Source organism: Typopeltis vanoorti, chromosome 1 (assembly GCF_054136105.1).
Source record: "Typopeltis vanoorti isolate ZY-2024b chromosome 1, IOZ_Tvanoo_1.0, whole genome shotgun sequence".
Taxonomy (NCBI): domain Eukaryota; kingdom Metazoa; phylum Arthropoda; class Arachnida; order Uropygi; family Thelyphonidae; genus Typopeltis; species Typopeltis vanoorti.
In genome coordinates, this window is record NC_143549.1 from 66,844,499 (window position 1) to 66,869,420 (window position 24,922).

General features: G+C 35.5%; 1 protein-coding gene across 9 annotated transcripts in view; it reads left to right on the forward strand.

Moving 5' to 3' along the window:
- Imp (IGF-II mRNA-binding protein) overlaps nucleotides 1–24,922 on the forward strand; it is a 414,462-nt gene that overhangs the window by 264,617 nt on the left and 124,923 nt on the right. For all 9 annotated transcript variants that reach the window (XM_090397775.1, XM_090397794.1, XM_090397752.1 and 6 more), the window contains one exon: nucleotides 4,639–4,809. In XM_090397775.1, the coding sequence (XP_090253901.1) occupies nucleotides 4,639–4,809 (171 nt within the window). The remainder of the gene's footprint in view (nucleotides 1–4,638; nucleotides 4,810–24,922) is intronic.

The following is a 24,922-nucleotide window of genomic DNA, read 5'->3' on the forward strand; positions in this document are numbered from 1 at the left end:
TTAAGAGAGAGAGAAAGGAGAGGATTGGCATTAGGTTGGAATCGGAGCATTCTGGAATCACAGTGCGATAATAGAGAGTCGGCAAGTCACTCAAGCAGCTAATAAAGTCTACTAGTCGAGAAGCAGTTAGCTAATAAGTTGTAGAATAACAATTATAGCTATGGAAAACAGCTGAGAGACTACTAAATAGACTAGCGATACTTGAGTTGAGATACAATTTCAGCGCCGACCTTTCAAGGACATACGGAACCTTGAAGCAAAGCATGCTGTAACTAGAGAAAGTAGAGACTGTAAAGTTGAAGTTTACCATTAGCTGTGTTTAGAATTATAGTGCCTAAAGAATTAATTGAATGCCAGAGGAATGAACAACTGTGCATATAAAACCTAAAGTTAAGGAATTATTGTATGTTGCCTTATTTCATGAGTGATCAGTAGTACTTCATGCAAGAACTTTGTGTGTATAGTGACCGTGAATTAATTCAGTTTATGCTTTGAAGATTAATTTTAATGAGTGCCGATTATTGTTAAAAGTGTTTGTGTATAAGTTGATGAAGATAGAAGATTATTCCAACCATTAATATTCCTATACAGAGAAGTGTGCGAGTTTCATCCTAGAATTTCCTTATGTTAACAGTAACTATTGTGTAAATTTAAGTGTTTGCTTGTGAAGTGGTGTTACTGCGATTTTATTATATTTGAAACTTAAGGAACTGTGAGAAGACTGTATTAGAGACAACGAATTTACCATTGTCTGAGTTTGTATGATTGAATTTATATGAGAAGTTAAAATGTTTGTGATATTTTAATTACTGATTTGAATTTAAATGTGAAATTTGTGATTCTAAATTAAATGTTTGTTTTTGTTTATCTAAAGTTGTATTTTGCCTGAATCTCTTTTACTACACCATTCATAAAATATTCGAACCAAAGCAGGTAAATTAAGTCAAATATACTCGGCCAGTATATTTTAAGAAGAAATAGTTCAAGTTGATTTTTCTTCAATTCTTGAACTAATTCAGATATAGAGTGGCACAGTCTTTAAATATAAATTTTCTCTATATTTGAATTAGAAACCAACTAGCAACTTATTATTTTGTTTAAGAACATCATAGTGACTAAATTGTCGGATCCAAAGTATAGATTGAGACGAAGTAGGATCCAACAATAGCACATTGCATTTCTCTGTTTTGTTTGACAAACCTTGTAGAGAACAAATCATCACAACCACCTGCAGAACTCGACCCTATACTAACTTAAATTCTGCTCTTCAAAGCATTCATCAGTGGAGGGAAGGGGTATGTATAACCTCATCAGATTCAGTGATAGCAAAGCATAGCACTGCATTTTTTTTCCCACAAAAAAGAAACCCTGTTTTTCTACCTTGCCCTTGACAATATCCAAATCTCTATTCAGGAAGAGATTTGCCTTGGAATAATTCTAACTTAATCTCTCTTGGCACAAACATATCACAAATATTGTCCTGTGCCCCCCCCCCCCCCCAATTTTTTTTTTTTTTCCCTTCTTTACTCGAGACTTTTGCTTTAACTTCAAACAACTCCTATCCTTATGGAAATCGCAAATCTGGCCAAACATATACTGCTCTTGCATCTGTGGTGTCTCTAAATGTTCCCTAAAAATAGTGGATTCTATATAGAAAAGAGTAGTTAGATTGATCTCTCTCTCTCTCTCTCTCTCTCTCTCTCTCACACACACACTAATACTCCACTTTTTGCACATGGGCATTTGGTTCTCTGCAGCCTGCATCTTCTATGGCCATTGTTCATTAGAATTGGCATCAATAATTTCTCCACCCTCTTGCCAATCTGTCCAAATACATGTAACAGCCTCTCATGGTTCCACTAAACCCATAGACAAAATTTCTTTCTTCATTCATTGTTCTCACTGCTGTCACCCTTTGGAGCAGTTTCCCACCATATTTCTCAAGTTGTTCTCCATCCACTGTCCTAATGTAGTACATGTTCACCAGTCTTTCATGGATGGGTTCTCTATTTACAAAAAAAAAAGTATTGTGCAGAAGTATCCAGATTTTACATCCTAGGAACTCTTTTTTTTTGTCTCACATAACAGGCAAAGTAAACAGAACACATGCAATTAACATAGCTTATAGGTCTCAGTTCATTTGGTCATAATTCCAGCTAAACCAATCCAAAGCCTTCCAATATATCTTTCTTTTCCTACAGCTTACTAGTCGTTTCATCCAAGCCAGATATTACATCAGGCACTTGCAGAAAAAAAAAAAAGAAAGAAATTATTCCTCCACCCTTCTTTCAGCAGATGATTAGATGCTCTTCTTATCAAGTGCTTGAAGTAAAAATATCACAGTGTTTCAATTAAAGATCCTGCTTGTTACTCATTGGTATAAAAAAATTGATATGAATGCCTGTTCACGTGGCTTGTCATATTGACACATGTCAGGTCTTAGAAAGTTATCCGAATAGATATAAAAAGAAATCAGAACTCCTTAGTGGACTCAGAAAATTATTGGTAATCATACAAAAGAAAGTGTATTGAAAGTTACTTCTGAGTAAATCAGAGAGAAATGCAAAAAGAAGAACAACTTGTAGGTAAACAAGTCATGGGAATACTTCTAAAATATAGAGCATAGGAAAGTGACAAAATAATATGAAACTACTGAAAGAGCTTAGGGAGGGAAAAAGAGTATTGTAAAAGGGAAGAAATTATACAGATGACAGGAACTGTAGATATCTAGAGTTATTACATTGTAAGATTGCTAAATTAAACAAGTGACAGAACAATTGTAGAATATATTCAAGAAGAATGGAATCAGGAGTACATATCAATCCTTGAGATAGGAAAAAAAAAAAAAAAAATTAAAAACCTGAAATGGGGAAGGCAGTTGATTAATTTGACCATAAATAAATACCCAAATATGAAGAGAGAAGTTTTAGTGGTTCCAAACGAAAGGTTGAATTGTTCTTTACTATCAACTAACAGTTGATCTAATCTACTTAAATGTAGCCAAAGATAATTGTAGTTATAGAAATTTGACTCATCATATACGATCATTTTATTCTTGGGTTGATTTCATTTCTTTTTGATGAAGGTTAGAGCATTAATATTTTTTTGCATTCAGTAAATAATGTCAAATGTGATTTGAGACATTTTATGCCATGTTGTCTACTAAAGAAAATATAGTTTATACATTCATTATCTTGTTTTTATGAATCATAGTCTACACTAAATATTACCTCTTATATGTTTATAATGTATATATTGCACATCGCAATATCTATATATTTGGTTCTAGTTCAGATCTGAATTACAAGAGCAGAGCTAAAGCTATATTTATTCTAATGATGCAGTTCTTTCCACCAAATTCAACTATCTTTCTTGGCAAGTGGCTATAGCTCCTACAAAATACATAAAATGGCCCTCCCCAAACAATAATAAAACACCACTATTCCATATATCCAAGGTACATATGAAAGGATAGTGAAAGTACCAATAAAACATAACTTTCAAACCACATGTTAATTGAACTTTGATCTGCTCTTAGGAAAAATTCCATCCTTTAGCATGTTCTAGTGTGTATGAAATTCCCTGTGACTTGACCTACTATGGACAGACAGGAAAATCTGTCAATATCTGCCTTGGAGAACATGTGAAATATATTCACTTCCATTATTATGTCAAATCTGGACTTGGCAGGCCATGCTTTGGACATCCTTTCACACAGGATTAGATGGAAGAAAGGCAAATATGTCATAGCAGTCATTACAGGTCAGAAAGATTAAATTTTAGAGTCGGCAGTGGATATGAAATGTTCTCCTAACCTTAACAATTACTGCATTAATTTGCCAAAAAAATTATCCTAAGATTCTAAGAAACTCCTACTGTGCAACCACAGATGCAAGACTCCTCCACCCTTCTGCGCTCGGCAGAATAGGGTAATCAACGTTTCGTGGGATGAGTGTTTATTATTATACATTGGAAAATTAGCTTTTCTTTTATTAAAATTCTAGTTTTAAAGTGGTAACTGTTTTGCTTGTACAACAGTTAGAAAATTTTATGTATAAAGCACATGATTTCATGTTTGTGACAAATTTGTACATTACCTTATTCCTTTCTCCCTTTCAACATGAATTGACTTCTTGGCAATTTGCCAGCGACTGCTCTTGCTTCTGTGGTCACACAGTACACAACCATATTAGAACTTCAGATCTTTTCTCTGTCAGAATTTGAATAGTTTTACTTATTGTCACAAACTATAACATCTTGTGTGCTCTGAACATGCTGTTTTGAAATCCAGCAGAATATAAGCCAGTTAATAAATATCTTTTTATAATATAATTTGTTTAGTGTTGTGGTATCATTAAAATAAGTTATGAATAATGTCCTACACCTAAGTTTGTCAATTAGATTGACATAAAATAAACTTTTTGCAGAATAACATATTTAACAGTTTGGAAAATCATTAATATTGAAGTGATTTTTTGACACAAGTAGAATATTATACTATTAGTATAATTGAATGGAACTGTGTGAGAATAAAAAAAAAAAAAAAAAAATCTATGCTGTAATCTCTTCCTATCTGCTTTCAAGCATAAGTTATTTTAAAGATTTTCTGATATATAATTTTCCCTTCCCCATTTAAAGGGCTTTCACTCAGCTGAATGGGTATGACCTTGAGGGTGCATCTCTTAAGGTAGATTTCATGATGGATCAAGGACGGGGTAGAAATCCAAGGGGTGGACGAGGGAATTTCCGCCCCTTTCCGTACTCAGGGAATACAACTTCACCTCTTCGTCCTTCAGACTTTCCCTTGAGGTATGTATGTATGTGTATAAAATATATATAATTACTGAACTTTGAATCAAAGCAATATTTCCTTCAGTATATTACCAAATTGGAAAGGGAGGGATCCTTTTAGAATGTGGATATAAAAAGATTCAATAATTGCTATTTTTGTAATTTACAATACTATCATTGTTTTCATATAAGACTGTGGTAGTGTTGGAAAGGTGAGAAAGACAACTGGAGCAGAATATTAATTAAAATGCAGTAAACACATGATATACTATAAATTGAAGTTTATTTCATTATACTTTAACTGTAATATCCTATAAACAAGACTAGCGATAAATGATGTGTGTGTGGGGGGGGATACATGCGATAGATGGAAGACTCTTCAGTGAGTTAAATGCGGTTGCGTTAAAGTCACTCCCTTAAATTTTTAAGTTATACTAAATCTTATTCATACACCCAGTTTGGTATACTGTTATATTGGTACAAATATAATCTAGAGATTCAACTCATTTCTACTCAACTTTCAGACTTATTAATAATAAATTTAAGTTTTTTGTACTCATTTGAAACTAGTTGGTATTTCTCCCTTCTCCCCAAGCAGTGGGGAGGGGGTGGGGGTTTAACTTCTCTCATAAACTAGTTTGGAAGGACTACATCAAAATACTGGACCAAGTGCTATATTCATTCTATCAATAATTTCATTTTAAAATACAAGGTGTCCACATTGAACCTCCCTAATTTCAAAGAACAGTAAAAAAATCAAAATGCAGGAAATTGTAAAGTTTGGGTTGTTCAAACATTCCAGAACTCTACAAGTTTCATTAAAAAAATTTTTTTCTGGTTCGCAATGCATGGCACTGCTGGACAGGGACGGAGAAACTGCAAGTGTGTGGTGGTTAGCTGAGCTAGAATCAAAGCATTGCAGTGCAAGTTCAGTCAGGTGTACAAAAGAAGCAGCACCCGACCCCAGGAGTATCTGTTTGCAGGAAGAAAATTTCCTAACAGCAGCCTGAAATTCTGGGATGAGTTGACGAGAATCCAGATATTCCTTCCAAGATTTGCTTTTTGGACGAAGCCACTTTTCATGTCAGCAGAAAAGTGAACACGCACAATGTCAGAATATGGGGAGGGGTGAAAATCCTCACGTGTTCCATGGAACATGTGCATGACAGTCCCAAGGTAAATGTTTGGTGTGGTGTAATTCTAAACGCCATCATTGTTCCATTTTTTTCCCCCCATGGAAAGCAATATCGATGGGATGATTTACTTCAACATGCTGCAAAATTTCATCTTTCTATAACTTGAAAACTTGCAACTGCACATTGTCTTTCAACAGGATGGTGCCATACCACACTGGCACTTGGTGTTCCCTCACCCCCAGCACTGGATTGGATGAGGACCGATTCCCTGGCCACCACTATCACTGAATCTTACCAAACTTGATTTTTTTTTTTCTTGTGGGGATATGTGAAAGACTATGCAACTAAAGTGGACAGCCTAGAGAAACTGAAACGTTGCGCTACTGCCGCTGTGTCCTACATTCTCCCTGACATGATCAGAGATGGACTTGACGTTGTGCATGCTACTCAAGGAGCACACGTGGAAGTGTACTGATTATTTTTTTTATTTTTTTAACAAAAACTTGGTGAGTGTTCCTTTTTTCATTTGTATAATTTTGACACCATGGTCCATACAATTAAGTAGTAAGACGTTGAAACTAGGGAGGTCTATTGTGGGCAGCCTGTAATTTGGAATTGTAGGGGTGCTTAAGGGTCAAAGCTGTATAACTGAGAGGAGACCTCCACGTAGCCTTTAAAGGAATGTGAAGAACCGACCAGGGCTTCTGACCTAATGTCCAATCCTCACCTTCTCGTGGTGCACCCTGTTGGGTATCTACTTGGATACTGAACGAACGAGGATGGGCTGGCAATTTGGGATTTAGCTGACCAAATTGTATTCTTATTGGTTAAACCAAAATAAAAAATGATGGTACAACATGACAAAATTTCATGCCGGCTGGGGCGTTGCCCGGTTAAACAAGGCCCCTGTTGTTTTCGCCAGGGAACCAGGGCGAACAGCGAGGAGTCAGCTACTGGAACAAATCTGAAAACACACCCCAACTCAACACCACCAGAGTTAAAGATCGGTACTATCAATATAAGAAGCCTGAATGGCAAAGAAATGAAGCTAGCAGAGGAATTAGCAGATTGATAATAGGGGTGACTGAAACAAAAAAAAAACAAACTGGTGAGATCTTTCTGAGCAATAAGTACAAAGTGTTATATTCAAGCAATGACAATCAAGGAAAAGAAGGGGTAGCCATAGTATTCAACACAAAATACTAGGCTAATCTTCTTGAATGGCAGTCAGTCTCAAGTAGAGTAATGTGGGCAAATATGAGAAGGAACTGGACAATGAGACTTATTTGTGCCTATGGTCCCACAGAAGGTTCTACTAAGGTAGAACCTTCTGTGGGAATTTTTTGAGGCTTTACAAAAAGCAACTGACACAATGAAAAAGGAAAAGTTGGGAATCTAAATAGCAGAGTAGGAAATCATTGTGAGACATATAAAAATATTTTGGGAAAAATTTGGAGAAAAGAGCAAAGCTAATAATAATGGCAAATATCTGTTGAATTTCTGCTCAGGACATGGACTGGTTATTACTGACACCATGTTCCAACATAAAAATGTGCACAAATTCACATGGAGAGAAGAGGCAAGGAATAAGAAAAGTTTCATTGACTGTGTTATTGTTGATAGTGATGTTTTATCTCTGGTGCAAGACACCAGAGTGTACAGAGGATTTGAAATTGGAAGTGATCACTATTTAGTCTTGAGCAGGATAAAACTGAATTTCATATTGAAAAGAATAACATGTAAGAAAGTGTTAAAGCGAATAAAAGTTGAGCAGCTCTCAGATGTGAACTGTAGACTAAAATACAGAAAGATTATTGAAGAAAAAATGAAAGAGTTTGAGAACAGGAATCAGACCTTGGAGATTCAGTGGCAAGCCTTGAAGAAAGCCCTGATTGACTCAGCTAGAGAGGCATGTGGTGAAGTTGTCTGCAAGGATAGAAAAATTAGAACTCCATGGTGGACACAGGAAGTTAAAGAGGCAGTGAAGGAAAAGAAGAAAGCATACCAAAAGTTCCTGGCAAATAAGTTAGCTTGTGCTCTTAGAGAATACAGAGACAAATGCAAGAATGCTAAACACTGTGTAAAACTAGCTAACAAAAGTCATGGGAGGACTTTAGCAAGAATATAGAAAATAAATATCAAGAAGGTGGCAAAATATTCTGGAGGCTGTTGAAGAAGCTTAGGAATGTAGGAAAGAGTGCTGTAAAAGGAGTTAGAGATGATAAAGGTGACATGAAAATGGAAGAAAAGGATATCCTTGAAGTATGGAGTAATTACTTTGAAAAACTGCTAAATGAAAGAAGCAGTGATGACAGCACAGTGGTAAAAAACACTGACCAGGCATGCGATCAGGAATACATATCCATACTTGAAGTCCAAAAAGCCATCAAAGGCTTAAAATGTGGAAAGGCAGCAGGAGTGGATGATATTCGACCAGAAATGCTGAAGTCTGGTGGTATAAAAGTCTTACAGTGGCTGCACTGCATAGTTCAGAAAGCCTGGACAGAGTGACGAATTTCCAGTGATTGGAGTAGAGCTCTCATAGTACCCATATATAAAAAGGGAAATAAAACTGAATGTGAGAATTACAGAGGTATTTTCCTACTAAGTGTTCCTGGCAAGATCTATGCAAGTGTACTTGAGAAACGGTTGAGAAGAACTGTGGAAGAAAAGCTTGAAGAACAAGCTGGATTCAGGATCAGATCTTCACTTTACGACAAATAGTCGAGAAAGCATGGGAATATAACAGAGATCTGTATTTAAGTTTTGTCGATTTGGAAAAGGCATATGAAAATGCCAAAAGAGAAGTTATTCAGTACGCTGCAGTTATATGGTGTCAACAGGGCATTATATCAAGTAATACTTAGTCTTTATTTGAGTTGTAAGTCAGCAGTTAGAATTGAAGGAAGTACAGGAAGATGGTTTAATGTTAAATCTGGTGTCAGACAAGGATGTACATTATCCTCTCTGTTATTCATCATCTATATGGATCACATTATGAAAGAAAGTGGTATTAAACATGATATCAAAATTGGAGATGTTAATGTCAGCTTTTTTTGTTTTTTGCGGATGATGTTATACTTCTAAATAAATCCGCTACAAGTCTGCAAGATTCTCTGACTAAATTGAATAACTCTTGTAATAGATATAGTATGAAGGTCAGCAATACAAAGACAATGAAAATCGGCAGAATCATTGAAAATATCAACTGTGTTGTGAATGGAGAACTTGTGGAACAAGTAAAACATTTCAGCTACTTAGGCACGATTTTTAGTGACGATGGTAAATTGAATATAGAAATAGACAACAGAATCAACAAAGCTGGTACGGTGGGAAGTCAATTGAATAAATTCATATGGAATAAGAGAGAAATTAGTCGGAACACTAAATTAGCTGTATACAAGACAGTGTTCAAACCAGTTTTAACTTATGGATCTGAGAGCTGGGTCAGAAGTAAAACACTTGACCAAAGACTAGAGACCGCAGATATGAGAGTCCTGAGAAAGATTAGAGGCGTGAACAGATGGCATCAATGGCAATATCATATTAAAAACGAGGATATTAGGAAAGAACTTGACATTGTCTGCATCCAGGAATGCATTAGCAGAGCGAATCTCAGGTGGTATGGTCACTTAAATAGAATGGGAGAGAAAAGATTAGCAAAACAAGTGTTCTCTGCCAGGTTGGCAGGAAAACAACCCAGAGAAAGACCAAGATATAGGTGGATTGATACGGTACAAAGTGCCTTAGACGATAGAAATATAAGATCCGATAATGTTGGAGTCTTGACAAGTAACAGACTGATTTGGAGGAAAATTGTAGATAGGAAGTTAGTAATGATGTAATTTTTTCATGTAGTACTATCATATCCTGTACTCCTTTTGAGGGTACATGGCAGGAAATTGACGACGACTTTTGATTGCTGATATTTCCATTTACTCACAAAAACCACGTTATCTGACAAGTTTATATTATTTAAAGAACTAACTGGAAAGGTAACATGGATCTGTCTTTAAGTTTTATAGATGTGAGAAAGCCAGGTCTTTCAGCCAAAAGTGAGCTAGGCAGGCTCATGTAAAGGTGGCAGGGTTTTTTCCTTCTGGACTTGGGTTTGTGCAAAACTGGAAAACCAGCAAGAAGAATGCAAGCAATTTACACACATAGTGCAATTGATCATATTTGCACTGTTTGCTTTTATAAACAGTAGTTGAATTTTTTAAAAGCAAACTACTTGGCCATGACAGGCCATTGAGCCTGACATGACAGTAAAATGGGGAAAGATAAGGTGTCAAGAGATCTATTCAGAATGCTACAATTGGTGAGGTAAATGTAACATCATACAAAGCAATATGTTTATTTTTAAAGCCGAAGTAAGCAGTTAGAATTGGAGGCTTAGGCAGATGTGGGATAATATATACTACTTGAAAAGAAGCTCACATACACAATAGTGTGAGGAATAGACAACCATGGCGTCTACCTTAAGATGTAGGACATACTTTCATTGCAGTGACTGCAGCAACCCTACATAACATACTTTCCACAAGTGTATGATAGCAATCAGTGGAAATTTTAGACAATTCTTTCTGTATGCATTTAATGGAGTTCTTCACTGTTATAGGGCAGACATCTCTTGACCTTACCTGACACTCCAGTTCATCTCGCAGATGTTCAGTAGGGTGGAGATCAGGGCTCTGTGGAGGCCAGTCACGTGTGATGTTCATGTTCACAAACTGTGCAGTTACATTACAGCAGTAGCCTTATGATAGGCACATTGTCTTGCTGAAAGAGACAATGGTCTATTTCCATAGAAACACCACAAATTAGGAGGCATTGCATTGTACAGAATGGTCAGACACCTATTGGAGCACCGCAAACAGGTCTGAGGCCAAAGCTGGACCACAGTATCACCTCCAAATTTCGTAGTTGGAGTTACGTACTCTGGTGTGAGACATTCACCAGGCATCCACTACATCCATACCTGTCCATCTGTTTGGTAAATGGTGTAGCATGATTCATTGTCTTCATTAAACAGATTTCCATGTCCCATCACTGAAGATGACGCTGCAGTTTGGTTCTGGTAATGTGGGCATGCATATTGCTGTCCTACCATGGAAACTCATATTGTTCCTGAATGTTTTTGTGCAGATTCGTGTTTAGGCAGATGGTGTGGGATAATATTACTTGAAAAGAAGTCCACATACAACATATTGTGAGGAATAGACAACCATGGCGTTCACCTCCACTTTAAATGTGTGAAGCTATGAATCCCTGTTTTTACATATTATCCTTCATAGCACCTTATGTCATACTTGCTAAGTGTGATGAGTCATCCACTGAAGGCAGCACTTGCATTTGAATTTCTATGCCTCAATCGCAGTAGGGTATCACTAATTGTTGACCTGGGATGACCCAATTTGCTGAACAGATAGGCCTGCAACATGCATCCTATCACACTGCCTCTTTCAAACTCCATCAGTTCCTTTCTCTCAGCTGTTTCACCCAGACACAATTGCACTGACTTAGGAGCATCATATTCCTAAATTTTATACTGGCTACATACACATTCATTATATTGCACGATGTACCTTGCCTTTGGGGATATCAGTTGACTTCTTTCCAAGCAGTGTATATAACTTGATATAAATCAAGTGACTATTATTCTTCATCTCTGCATATTACATTATGAAGCATTAATATCAAAATTAGAGATATTCATTAAGATCTTTACTTTTTGAGGATTCTTTAAATTGAATAGCTGCCAAAAAAAAAGTGGAAACATGCAGGACCTTCAGAACAAGACAAATTTAGGCAGAACAGACAAAAATCTAAACTAGTATACAAAATGTATTTCTAGTGATTAATTTATGGATTAGAACATTGGATTGTGTGTGGGTGGAGGAGGGCAGAACTTCATGAAAAACTAAATCACTGATATGAGAGTTTGAGAAAGTTCAGGAACTGAGATGTTATGTAAAATAAAGATGCTTGGTAGGAATTGGCATCATTTAGTATTCAGGAGTGTGTAAACAGAACAACATTAACATGTTATACTCATTTGAACAGACTGGATGAGAGGAAAGCTTGGTAAAATATGTGTTTGATGTCAATTAAATGTCCTTGAGAAAAAGCAAGATCTAAGTGAACTGATTCAGTTAGAAATACCTTAGACAAAAATATGTCGGTAGAACTGGAGCTCTGATAAATAACTTTTACGAGGGTGGTCTGAAAAGTTCTTGGCCTTGACCATAAATGGCAACATCATCGACAAGATCTCCCCCTCACCAGTTGGTACATCTGTCATGAGCATCCATGTGAAATTGCAAGTCATTCTATCAAGTAGTTTGTTTTATACAGCTGAGCTGTCTGAAGCAAAAGTGTTGTCTGTATCCCTTGAAATGGATAAAATTGAGTATCGTGCAGTTATAAAAATAAAATTCTTTGTAAAAAAAAGTTTAATGCCAAAAGAAATTCATTCGAAGTTCATAAAAGTTTATGGACGCTCTTCTCCTTCTTTCTCGATGATTAAGAAATGGGCTGCTAAGTTTAAATATGGCCAACCAGCCTCGAAGATGATCCATGTGAAGGATGTCCAAAAAGTGTAACAACACCAGAAATCATTGATCAAGTGCATGATATGGTATTGGATGACTGGCGAGTCAAAGCGTGTGAAATTGCTGAGACTATAGGCATTTCAAAAGAACATATAGGATATAATTTGCATGAAGAATTGTAAATGAAAAAGCTTTGTGCAAGATGGGTGCCACGCGCTTGCTCACAGCATATCAAAAACGCACTTGCATGAAAATGTCTGAACAGTGCTTAAAGCGTTTTAACAAGAATAAAACTGATTTTCTTTGTTGATTTATTATTATGGATGAGACTTGGATTCACCATTACACCCCAGAATCCAAACAGTAGTCAAAACAGTGGATAGAAGCCGGTTGTTCAGTGCCAAAGAAGGCAAAGTCGTTTCCATCAGCAGGAAAGATCATGGCATCGGTGTTTTGGGATGCCAAAAGCATTTTGTTTATAATTATCTTGAAAAGGGTAAAACAATAACTGGGAATATTATTCCGATCTTTTAACTAAACTAGACGAAAAGACCTGGTTTGCAGAAGGGGTAAAAAAAAAAAAAAATTATCTTTCATCAGGACAATGCACCTACCCACAAAGGTGTTTTGGCAATGGGAAAATTATGGGATCTGCTCTATAAATTGTTGGAACATCCACCATATTCTTCAGATTTGGCTCGCTCTGACTTCTGTCTCTTCCCAAAACTAAAACTCCTCCTTGCTGGTCAGCGTTATTCTTCAAATCAAGAGGTGATTGCAACTGTAGAGGGGTATTTTGCAGATCTTACTTACTGAGAACCACTACAGGCATGGGATAATGGCACTGGAGCATCACTGGAATAAATGTATTAGTTTTAAGGGAGATTATGTTGAAAAATAATTTTGAAATTATAATTTTTTTTGTCGTTGTTAGGCTGAGAACTTTTCAGACTACCCTCGCATTACAGGAACACTGGTAGTAGAATAATAGTAAGCTTAATCATATGCTATGATTAAGTACATTTCCATGAGAGTATAAGATTTTTCACTGTCATATTCCTTTTAACTTAAAGTAGTATACCTTTCTAAAAATTGGTCTGTTGGAGTTGCATTGCATTTATAATAGTCCTCTGTTTTTGGGGAGCTGGAGGGGGGAGATAGGAAGATATTACAAGAGGCCTCTAGGGAGTCGGCGACTTATTAAGAGAGGCCACGTATCATTCACACCTTCTCTTGAATTTATTCATATCCTGTACTTCCACCTCCAAAAGCAAGCCTCATGCACTACTCTGAGAGAGAAATCTAACTTCATCTCTTTTTATGGCATTCATTCTCAACTTTCATGGATGCCTGCATGGCCTCTCCCTATCTTCCATAATATTAAATTCCATCTACTGGTATCCTGTCTGATCTTTTCACAATTTTGTAGGTCTCTGTCATATTGCCCCTCATTCTTCGGTTTGCTGGTGCCTGCTATTCACAAATTTTCAGTCTCTTCTCATATTATATCTGCATAACCTCAGAAACCATGAGACCATGTCTGCACAATAATCCATATGAGGTCATATTAGTCTTGTAAAGAGGCAAAGTGACATCCTTTGCCTCTCTGCTTGCATAACAAGATGTATCAGCATTTTCTGAGTTCTATTCTCACTCTTATGGTTCTGGACTTAAACTTCTTATGTATGAAATCAGATTTCTAGCTTGGTCAGCTTTTAACATCTCAATATGTCATTGAATATCTCATTATACCAAAGTGCATAATTTTACATTTACTAACATTCAAATGACATTCATTTTCATATGCTCAAATTCAGATTATTCAAATCATTCTGCAAATACTCATTATCAGTCACCTTCCTGATTTACCTTATCTTTGAATCCTCAAGCAAATAGCTGTATGCCTCTTATCAGATCCTTCCCACTGTTATTAATGTAAAAGTATAATTAACAATGGAACAATGACTCCCTGGGGATACACCATTGGTCACATTAAATTTTGTAAACTCTAATCCCTCATTCATCACATTTTGATAGGTTAGTCAGCTATCCTTAGGGAAGAACTTAACATAGTTAGCATTCAGGAATATGTTAGCAGAGCTAATCTCAGGTGGCATGTTTACTTAAACTGGACCGGTGAACAAGTGTTAGCGAAACAATTGTTCTAGGCCAGGATAGCAGGAAAAGAGCCCACAGGAAGACTAAGATCTACGTGAATTTCATATAGTTAAAATTAAAAGATGAATACAGTAGTTCCCTCTCCTCCCTTCCCCCATCTGCAGGTTTACTTTCCGTGGTTTCAGTTACTCACTGTCAACCCTCTTCCTAAAATGTTAAATGGATAATTCCAGAAATAGGTTTTAAATTTCATGTTCTTCTGAATAGCGAGTCGAAATCTCACACCATGCTGCCCATGAATCACCCCTTTGTCCAGCATATCCACGATGTATTGTATACGCTACCTGCCTGTTAATCACTTAGTAGCCATTTTGGTTATCATATCAACTGGCATCGTAATGCTTGTGATCAAGTAACCCATATTTTACTTGATAATGGCCCCAAGGAGTAGTGATGCTTGCACTACTACTCCTTGGGGCCATTATCAAGTAAAATATGGGTAGTGATGCTTGCAATTTGGATATGCCAGAGAGAAGCAGTAAAGTGCTTCCTTTAAGCAAAAAAGGAGAAAGTTCTCGACTTCATAAGGATAAAAAAATTGTGTGCCAAAGTTGCTAAGATTCCATTCACAACTTTTATTACAGTATATTGTTATAGTTCTTCTATTTTATTATTAGTCATCATCATATTCCTGCCATGTACCCGTAAGGGGTGTACAGGATATAATAGTACTACATAAAAAAAATTACATCATTACTAACTTCCTATCTACAATTTTCCTCCAAATCAGCCTGTTACTTGTCAAGACTCCAACATTATCAGATCTTATATTTCTATCGTCTAAGGCACTTTGTACCATATCAATCCACCTATATCTTGGTCTTCCTCTGGGTCGTTTTGCTGCCAACCTGGCAGAGAACACTTGTTTTGATAATCTTTCTTCACCCATTCTGTTTAAGTGACCATACCACCTGAGATTAGCTCTGCTAACGCATTCCTGGATGCTGACAATGTCAAGTTCTTTCCTAATATCCTTGATTTTAATATGATATTGCTATTGATGCCATCTGTTCACACCTACAATCTTTCTCAGGACTCTCATATCTGCAGTCTCTGGTCTTTGGTGAAGTCTTTTACTTCTGACTCTGCTCTCAGATCCATAAGTTAAAACTGGTTTGAACACTGTCTTGTATACAGCTAATTTAGTGTTCCAGCTAATTTCTCTCTTATTCCATATGAATTTATTCAATTGACTTCCCACCATACCAGCTTTGCTGATTCTGTTGTCTATTTCTATATTTAATTTACCATCTTCACTAAAAATCGTGCCTAAGTAGCTGGAATGTTTTACTTGTTCCACAGGTTCTCCATTCACAACACAGTTGACATTTTCAATGATTCTGCCTATTTTCATTGTCTTTGTCTTTTTATTGCTGACCTTCATACCATATCTATTACAACAGTTATTCAATTTAGTCATAGAATCTTTTAGACTTGTAGCAGATTTATTTAGAAGTAGAATATCATCTGCATAAAGCAAAGAGCTGACATTAACATCTCCAATTTTGATATCATGTTTAATACCACTCTCCTTCATAATGTGATCCATATAGATGATGAATAATAGAGGGGATAATGTACATCCTTGTCTCACACCAGATTTAACATCAAACCATCTTCCTGTACTTCAATTCTAACTGCTAATAAATAAAGACTAAGTATTATTTGATTATAATGCCTTGTTGACACCATATAACTGCAGCGTATTGAATAACTTCTCTTTTGGCATTTTCATATGCCTTTTCCAAATCGACAAAACTTAAATACAGATCTCTGTTATATTCCCATGCTTTCTCAACTATTTGTCATAGAAAATCTGATCCTGACAGCCTATATTTGGCCTGAATCCAGCTTGTTCTTCACCAAGCTTTTCTTCCACAATTCTTCTCAACCATTTTTCAAGTATACTTGCATAGATCTTGCCAGGAACATTCAGTAGGGAAATACTTTTGTAATTCTCACATTCAGTTTTATTTCACTTTTTATATATGGGTACTATGAGAGCTCTACTCCAATCATCGGGAATTCGTCCCTGTAAGACTCTTATACCACCATACTTCAGCATTTCTGTTCGAATATAATCTACTCCTGCTGCCTTTCCACATTTCAAGTCTTTGATGGCTTTTTCTATTTCAAGTATGGATATGTATTCCTGACTGCATGCCTGGTCAGTGTTCTTTTATCACTATGCTGTCATCACTGCTTGTTTCATTTAGCAGTTTTTCAAAGTAATTACTCCATACTTCAAGGATATCTTTTTTCTATCGTTTTCATGTCACCTTTATCATCTCTAATTCCTTTTACAGCACTCTTTTCTCCATTCCTAAGCTTCTTCAACAGCCTCCAGAATATTTTGCCACCTTCTTGATATTTATTTTCTATATTCTTGCTAAAGTCCTCTCATGACTTTTGTTTAGCTAGTTTTACACAGTGTTTAGCATTCTTACATTTGTCTCTATATTCTCTAAGAGCACAAGCTGACTTATTTGCCAATAACTTTTGATATGCTTTCTTCTTTTTCTTCACTGCCTCTTTATCTTCCTGTGTCCATCAGGGAGGTCTGATTTTTTTATCCTTGCAGACCACCTCACCACATGCCTCTGGCAGAATCAGTCAGTTTTCTTCAGAGTTTGCCACTGAATCTCCAACTCCAAGGTTTGATTCCTGTTCTCAAACTCTTTCATTTTTTCTTCAATAATCTTTATGTATTTTAGTCTACAGTTCACATCTGAGAGCTGTTCAACTTTTATTTGCTTTAAAACTTTCTTACATGTTATTCTTTTCAATATGAAATTCAATTTAACCTGTTCAAGACTAAATAGTGATCCCTTCCAATTTCAAATCCTCTGTACACTCTGGTGTCCTGCACCAGAGATAAAACATCACTATCAACAATAACATAGTCAATGAGACTTTTCTTATTCCTAGCCTCTTCTCTCCATGTGAATTTGTGCACATTTTTATGTTTGAACATGGTGTTAGTAATAACCAGTCCGTATCCTGAGCAGAAATCCAACAGATATTTGCCATTATTATTATCCTTGATCTTTTCTCCAAATTTTCCGAAAATATTTTTTTTTGTATGTCTCGCAATCATTTCCTACTCTGCTATTGAGATCCCCAACAAGGACCAACTTTTCCCTTTTTATTGTGTCAGTTGCTTTTTCTAAAGCCTCAAAAAATTCCTCCACTTCTACCTTAGTAGAACCTTCTGTGGGACCATAGGCACAAATAAGTCTCGTTGTCCAATTCCCCATTTTGATATTAGCCCACATCACTGCCTGTCATTCAAGACAATTAGTCTCGTATTTTGTGTTGAATACTATGGCTACTCCTTCTTTTCCTTGATTGTTATTTCCTGAATATAACATTTTGTATTTATTGCTCAGAAAGATCTCGCCAGTTTTTGTCTTTTTTGTTTCAGTCACCCCTATTATGTCGATCTGGTACTTATCTAATTCCTCAGCTAGCTCCATTTCTTTGCCATTCAGGCTTCTTATGTCGATAGTACCGATCTTTAACTCTGATGTTGAGTTGGGATGTGCTTTCAGATTTTTTCCAGTAGCTGACTTTTCGCTGTTCGCCCTGGTTCCCTGGCAAAAAACAACGGGGGGGGGGGGGGGGGCCTTGTTTAACCGAGCAATTCCAGCCGACATGCAATTTTGTCATGTTGTTGTACCATCATTTTTTATTTTTATTATTAGTTATTGTTGTTAATCTCTTGCTGTTCCTAATTTATAAATTAAAAACTTTATCATAGGTATTGGGGAAAAAACGTGGTACCGAACCCTATATATACTATCTGTTGTTTCAGGTATCCACAGGGGTTTTTGGAATGAATCCCCAGCAGATAAGGGGATATAGAAATATAGAAAGTTAGGATTGGTGTAACTTTTTCATTTAGTGTTATCATATCCTGTCACCTGTGAACAGTACTTATCAGGAATATGATGATGAAATTAGCAGTAATGTACCATAAAAATAACAGTTAGTAATCACCCCTTTCACAGGAGCTTTCACTAATATATTTGATTCAATGGATTTACTTGGTTGTATGAGATCATTAAAAAAAAAAATTTAATGACTAGAAACTGAGAGATAGAAAAAACTAGTTTAGTTTTTTTAGAAAACTTCATCTGGTGTGTAAATTAAAAAAAAAACATTACAAGAGGCAGCTATAAATAAACTTGCAAACGTATTGCTGACATTTGAAGCCATAGTATTGATGTGTACATTCATGTGGGTGTGACCTCAATCCATCTTAATATAACCTTAGCTATAGCATGTTTGAATGTCACTCTTCAGCTATCCAAATTTGGCATACATGAAATCATGTCTGCATGGATGTGCCCAACAATAATATGGCATCCAGAATGGCTTCAAATATCAGCAATACATTTCCAAGTTTATTTATTGCCAGCTGCCTCTTGTAATGTATATTTTTTTGCATATTATGCACCAGATTTAGTTTTCTCGGAAACAAAACTAGTTGTATTAAATAAGTGTTGTTTTTTTATTTTGGTATCTCTCGGCATCTAGTCATTAATTTTTATTTTTTATTTTTTAAATTATAAAATACACCCTTCTGTTTTGCCTAATTAACCTCAACAGATATTTACAACTTCAGCAGTAATCCTAAATACCAATGGCTCTATAAAATTTTAGCAATAAAAATTGTAATTAGAAGTATTTAAACTAAATCAGCAGTATTATAGAATTTTAACATTTTATTCCTACATCTGTGAGCTGCTGGGGGAAAAAAAAAAAAAAAAAAAACTGGAGCGGATACAAATTTTTATAAGGATTTCATATATAAGATTTCAACAAAATCTACCCAACTAGAATTCCAGAATAACTTGGTGTATACACATGCATGCACACACAAATGTAAACTTGAATGCTTATTTTTTTTTTTTGCAAATTGAATTGCACCTTTTGGATCTTTTATTTTATTTTTTTAAGCATGATAGGTTTATGGAACAATGATAAACCATTCATTTCTATTCAGAACTGTATTAATATTTGTGGATAAGATATTTTTAGTAGTAGTCAACTCAGACTATAGCAGACTGCTATAGCAAACTACTGAGAAATCCCAATCAAAACCTCAGTTGCTGTGGTATGCTGAAAGAAATTTCACTGTTGATAACTATCTACTGTAACAAACTGTTTCTTTACTGATTACTTTTCTATATGGAGTTGACTATATTTATTATATTACATTTCATCTGGCATGCTTTGGTAACACTGCTTGAAAAGAAGGTTTTTAACTTGTAGTTTTACTGTTGTCCCATATATAAAGTTGGACAAATTTCCAGAACAACCTTGTTCGTGAGGTTAGGCAAAACCATGCGATTGTGCAGGCTTGAACATGTCTGTTGTTGCCTTGATTCATATGAAATCAATCAAGCTAGTAGTTAAGTTGTGGTTTGGGCTTGCATTGCATGTATGTTGCTTTTGCAAACCCAAAATGTTGGTCATTACAAATCCCTGTTTTTGATCATGACACAACTACCTAAAATATACACTGTGGATAACTGTAATTAGCGTATTTCTTACCCAGTGATGAAATATGCAAAAAATAATAATAATACTTTAATTAAAATAAAGTAAATCTCACCATAACACTCAAGTTTGGCATCCATGTAGCTATTAAAATCTGTAATGTCTAACAATGTTTCGGAGCCAAATTACATTAGTGAATTAAGAAATGCACTAATGTAGTTAGATGTAGACTTAAGGGATTTCATTTTTTCAATGTTTGCTTATAATAGCGGAGAAGAAATTGTTCCTTTTCTCTCTCTGTATAAATGTGATTCAAAACGTGTGTTGGGAGTGCAAATACAATGATAAAAATGGTATTATTACTTACTTTTTTTTTTTTAAAAAAGTATCACCTGTAAAATACACTAATTTTTCCTCATGCACCAATATATAGTGTGTATTTTTATACAGCAATCCCTCAATTAATGCACCCCTGATTAGTGCATTTTCCATTAGTGTGCCTATATACATCTTAAAAATAAATGTTACAGATTTTAAAAATGTTCAATCTAGACATTTTTTTGGCTAACTATTTAAAAAATCACTCACCAGGATGAACTAATTTAGTTACCGATTTGAAACATTTTACAAAGTTATTTTTTAATGGCATACTATATTTCCATGTATACTACGTTCCAAATTTACTGCCAAAATTTGTCATCTGCTTTACATAGCATTTTGCTGATCATATCTCATGCAATTGTTTTCCTTACTTTTTTATTTTAAATTATTTTTCTAACCTTTAATCATGAGTAAAAGAATTAGTGAAAAATAGAAGTGTGAAAATGATTCGAATAGTAATCTCATTTGAAGAAAAACTTGAAAAAAAAAATAACAAGGCGAGTCCTAAGCAGAGATAGGACAAGAACACAAAAATGGGTGAATCAACTGCTGAATACAAAGAGAAAGGTAAGGCTGCTTCAAGTTCATCATGCATACTCTAAATCCAAGTATTATAATGATTGAATTAGAGAGACTTCTTTTTACATGGATCGAAGATTGTAACCAAAAACGGATCCTGCTAAACACTGGCCTTATTAAATCAAAAGCACTGTCTCTTTGTGACCTGGAAAGAAAAGGCTATCAATGATGGAAAAGAATTCCACGTTAGTGCTGGGTGATTTTGAGTGTTTCAAAAAGAGAAATAGCCTGCATAATGTTCTAACACAGGAGAAGTTACAAATGCAGAGAAGGAGATATCCAGAGATTTTGAAGAAAATTGTGTAAGAAGGAGACTATTGTGATCAAATTTTTAATGTCGATGAAACCAGCCTTTTTTTGGAAGTGAATGCCTTCCAAGACTTTTCTAGCCAAATCAGAGAAATCTCAGCCTGGTTATAAAGTCGCAGAGTTGAACGAAATTACTGCTAGCAATATGTGAGCCATTTGGAAGCACATTCTTCCACATTGTGCAAATCATTTTAGAGACTTCTCAAATGAATCTAAGTTAATTAAATCTCATTCTGAGAAGTTGAGTGATTCCGACCTGCTAAATTTAGATACACAGCGGGAAGATCCTGAAGAATATGAAGAAAATTTAATCACTGACAAACCCAAAGAGGTTTTACAAGAAACAATTTGAAAATAGTTTTCGTACAATCAAAGTATTTAAGCAGCAATGCTTAGAAACTGGCCCTGGTGAAGAGAGAACCAGTAAAATTTGCAGAAGAGGCAATAGGGCCATACCCGTCAGTTGTATGAAAAAAAGAAACAGAATGCCTGCCAAACTATGTTAGCTCAATTCTTTGAAGAAGAAGCAGAATAATAAATTTATATTCTGAATGTTTTATTGTCTTTCAGCTTCATGGTTTTCCTTTAACTAGGCCTTGAGACATACCCTAATTCTTTTATAATAAAAAAAAAATTAAAGGTCAAAAAAGAAATCTGAAGAACGAATTATACATTTTCCCATAGGTTATTATATTCGATTAATGCACCTGTTTTAAAGAACGCATTATGTGCACTAATCGAGGGATTGCTGTACTTAAAGTAACATTTGCTTCAACATTTATGTGCCATCCACTAGTTTTTGACTCTTGGTGATCTTGTGAACAAAGGCTCCTAATCTTGCTTGGCCTAGTCTTTTCTTTCAGCAATTGTAAGTTTAAACTGGTAAGTTCCTTTGTTGTACTTCCAACTCTATTACAGCCTTCCCTTCCTTCTCATTCCCTCAATCTCCTCCAGCATAACTACCTTTTCCAGTGATTCATCTGTTCCCATATGTCCAAAGTACATAAACTTCTGTTAACAATCATTGTTTCCAAGGAGCATTCTGCCTTTATACTCTCTAAACTCTTATTAGTCAATCTTACGGTGCATGGGTAGCAAACAAAGTTTGTGCCTGAAGTATCTTCAGGATTGAGACAACTCATGGTAAAAGTAGACCAAGCTCTCATCACTACTTGTTTTTGCATCTCCCATAATGCAAAGTGCATCTCCTTGCAGGTATGTATAATGCTATGCATTAAGGGAAGGGCAACTACCCAGACCGGTTTCGACCTTTATTGAGGTCTCGTTAGTGGGAGCCAGACCCAGAGGTGGTGATACTATGGTGGAAATAACGGAATATATTTACCTATACGATTTGCCAAAAGGTGTCTCACCTTATTATTAAATTACTCTGGATTTAGAGAAAGATGTTGAAAGTTTTTTCCACTTGGTTAGACTATAATAAATTTAGTTTAATCCTTTATCCAAGTGTAAGCAAACAAAGTTAGCAACTTTTGGCAAATCGTATGGGTAAATATGACTTCTGCATTACTTCCACCTTAGTATCACCACCTCTGGGTCTGGCTCCCATTGACAAGACCTCAATAAAGGTTAAAACCAGTCTGGGTAGTGGCCCTTCCCTTAATGCATAGACATTATACATGTCTGCAAGGAGATGTGCTTTGCATTATGGGAGATACTAAGACAAGTAGTGATGAGAACTTGGTCCACCTTTACCACGACTTGCCTCAGTCCTGAAGATACTTCAGGTGCAAACTTTGTTTGCTTACGCTTGGATAAAGGGTTAAACTAAGTTTACTATAGTCTAACCAAGTGTGTGTGTGGGGGGGGGGGGAGAACAACTTCCAACAGTCCATGGGATTCTTAATTTTATAGGCTCAAAATTAGCCTTAGTATTAGCATATGTTTAAATTGACCAGATCTAGGAAGGAATAGTCACATGACTATTAGTGACTGTAGTTGAGTATATTAAGGCTAATATGAGTGATATATTTGACAAAATTTTTCAAGTTTTAGTTTATCGATTATAAACAAAAATTATAAATTCATAATAAGGAAAAGTGAGGGGGGGTGTAAATTATTGGATTATTGTCAATTTGAATATCAGTATGCTTGATATGCCAATATTAAATTCTGGAAGGAATCTGCTCAAGTCTTTGCCAGTATACTGTATTTTTCCATTATAAGATGATACTTTTTTCTAAAATTTTTAGACCAAAAATTGGGGCTTGTTTTTATACACGTGTGTGTGTGGGGGTAACTGGTTGAGAGACCTGCGGTTGACGTGGCGAAACTGCCAGTGCCTTGTCTACTCGAACAGGCTTCCGCTAATCACTAGCCTTTTTTTAACTCTGTCGATTGACGTCATTAACGGCTGATTCTGAATAAATCAATCGGAACTCCGAAAGCATTCATACATCTGCAAGTTATTGGTGGGTTAAGTTAATGCATTAACGATATTTTGAGCACTAGCCCATAAAAATGTTCAAAAATAAAATAAAAAAAAGTGTTTTTTAATTTCAGAAATATTACCTAATCGGGAAAAATTAGGAAGTATTACCTAATTACTAAATGTGCTTTGAATATTTAAATATATCAAATTGTTCTGTTTTATGTTTAAAATATTGATTTCTTAATTTTGGGTTCGAAAAAGTAGGGTTCATCTTATACATGGGGTGTCTTATACACGGAAAAATACAGTAATTATTTTGTGCATCTCATTGGCCTGGTGGTTAATGTATCTGCAGGATTTGAATCTCACCATGTCAATGGATTTTTGTAGCTGGTTTTGTTTTTTTGAGGTGGGGACTGAATTTCATCACCCAGTATGAACCACTACCTTGCTCATTTTGAGGCTTGAAGGGGCTTAAAATGTCAGTGTTTCCTTTCTAGAACAAGGTTCAACAAGTAAAGGTTGTATAGGTAGTGGCTAGTTTCTCTTAGGTACAAAAGAGAAATCAGCCAAAATGCAAACAGCTGTTCAAAGATTGTTCAAACCAGCTTTAATAGGCAGATATAAAAACTGGATTAAAAATAAAGGTGAAACAAAAATTGGAGACCTGAGTGTGAATTCTGAGAAAAATTAGGGATTCTAAACAAATATCAGTTGGAAAACATGGAACTATAATTCCCACATACTCATTAACTGTAATGGAGATGTGGGAATTTTTATTAATATTGAAGAATGCATGTAGAGCTAATTATGGTATTATTGTTTTAAAGGGAATGAGAGGTCAGATTAATTAAACTACTACAGCAAAAGTAGAAAGATCAGGCATAGATGAGATCTGGATCAATGCATTTAAAAGTAAGAATTGAAGATTACAGAATAAAAAAAAAAAATAATAAGTCATTACTGAAGGCAGTATTGATGAGAGGCTAGAAATAAAATCCTAATTTCATATTACTGGAATTAATTCTGCTTTTATAAGTAAGTTTTTGCCTGTCTTTAAACAGTTGGCAGAGTTCTACTATTCTGGCCAATTGTCATTG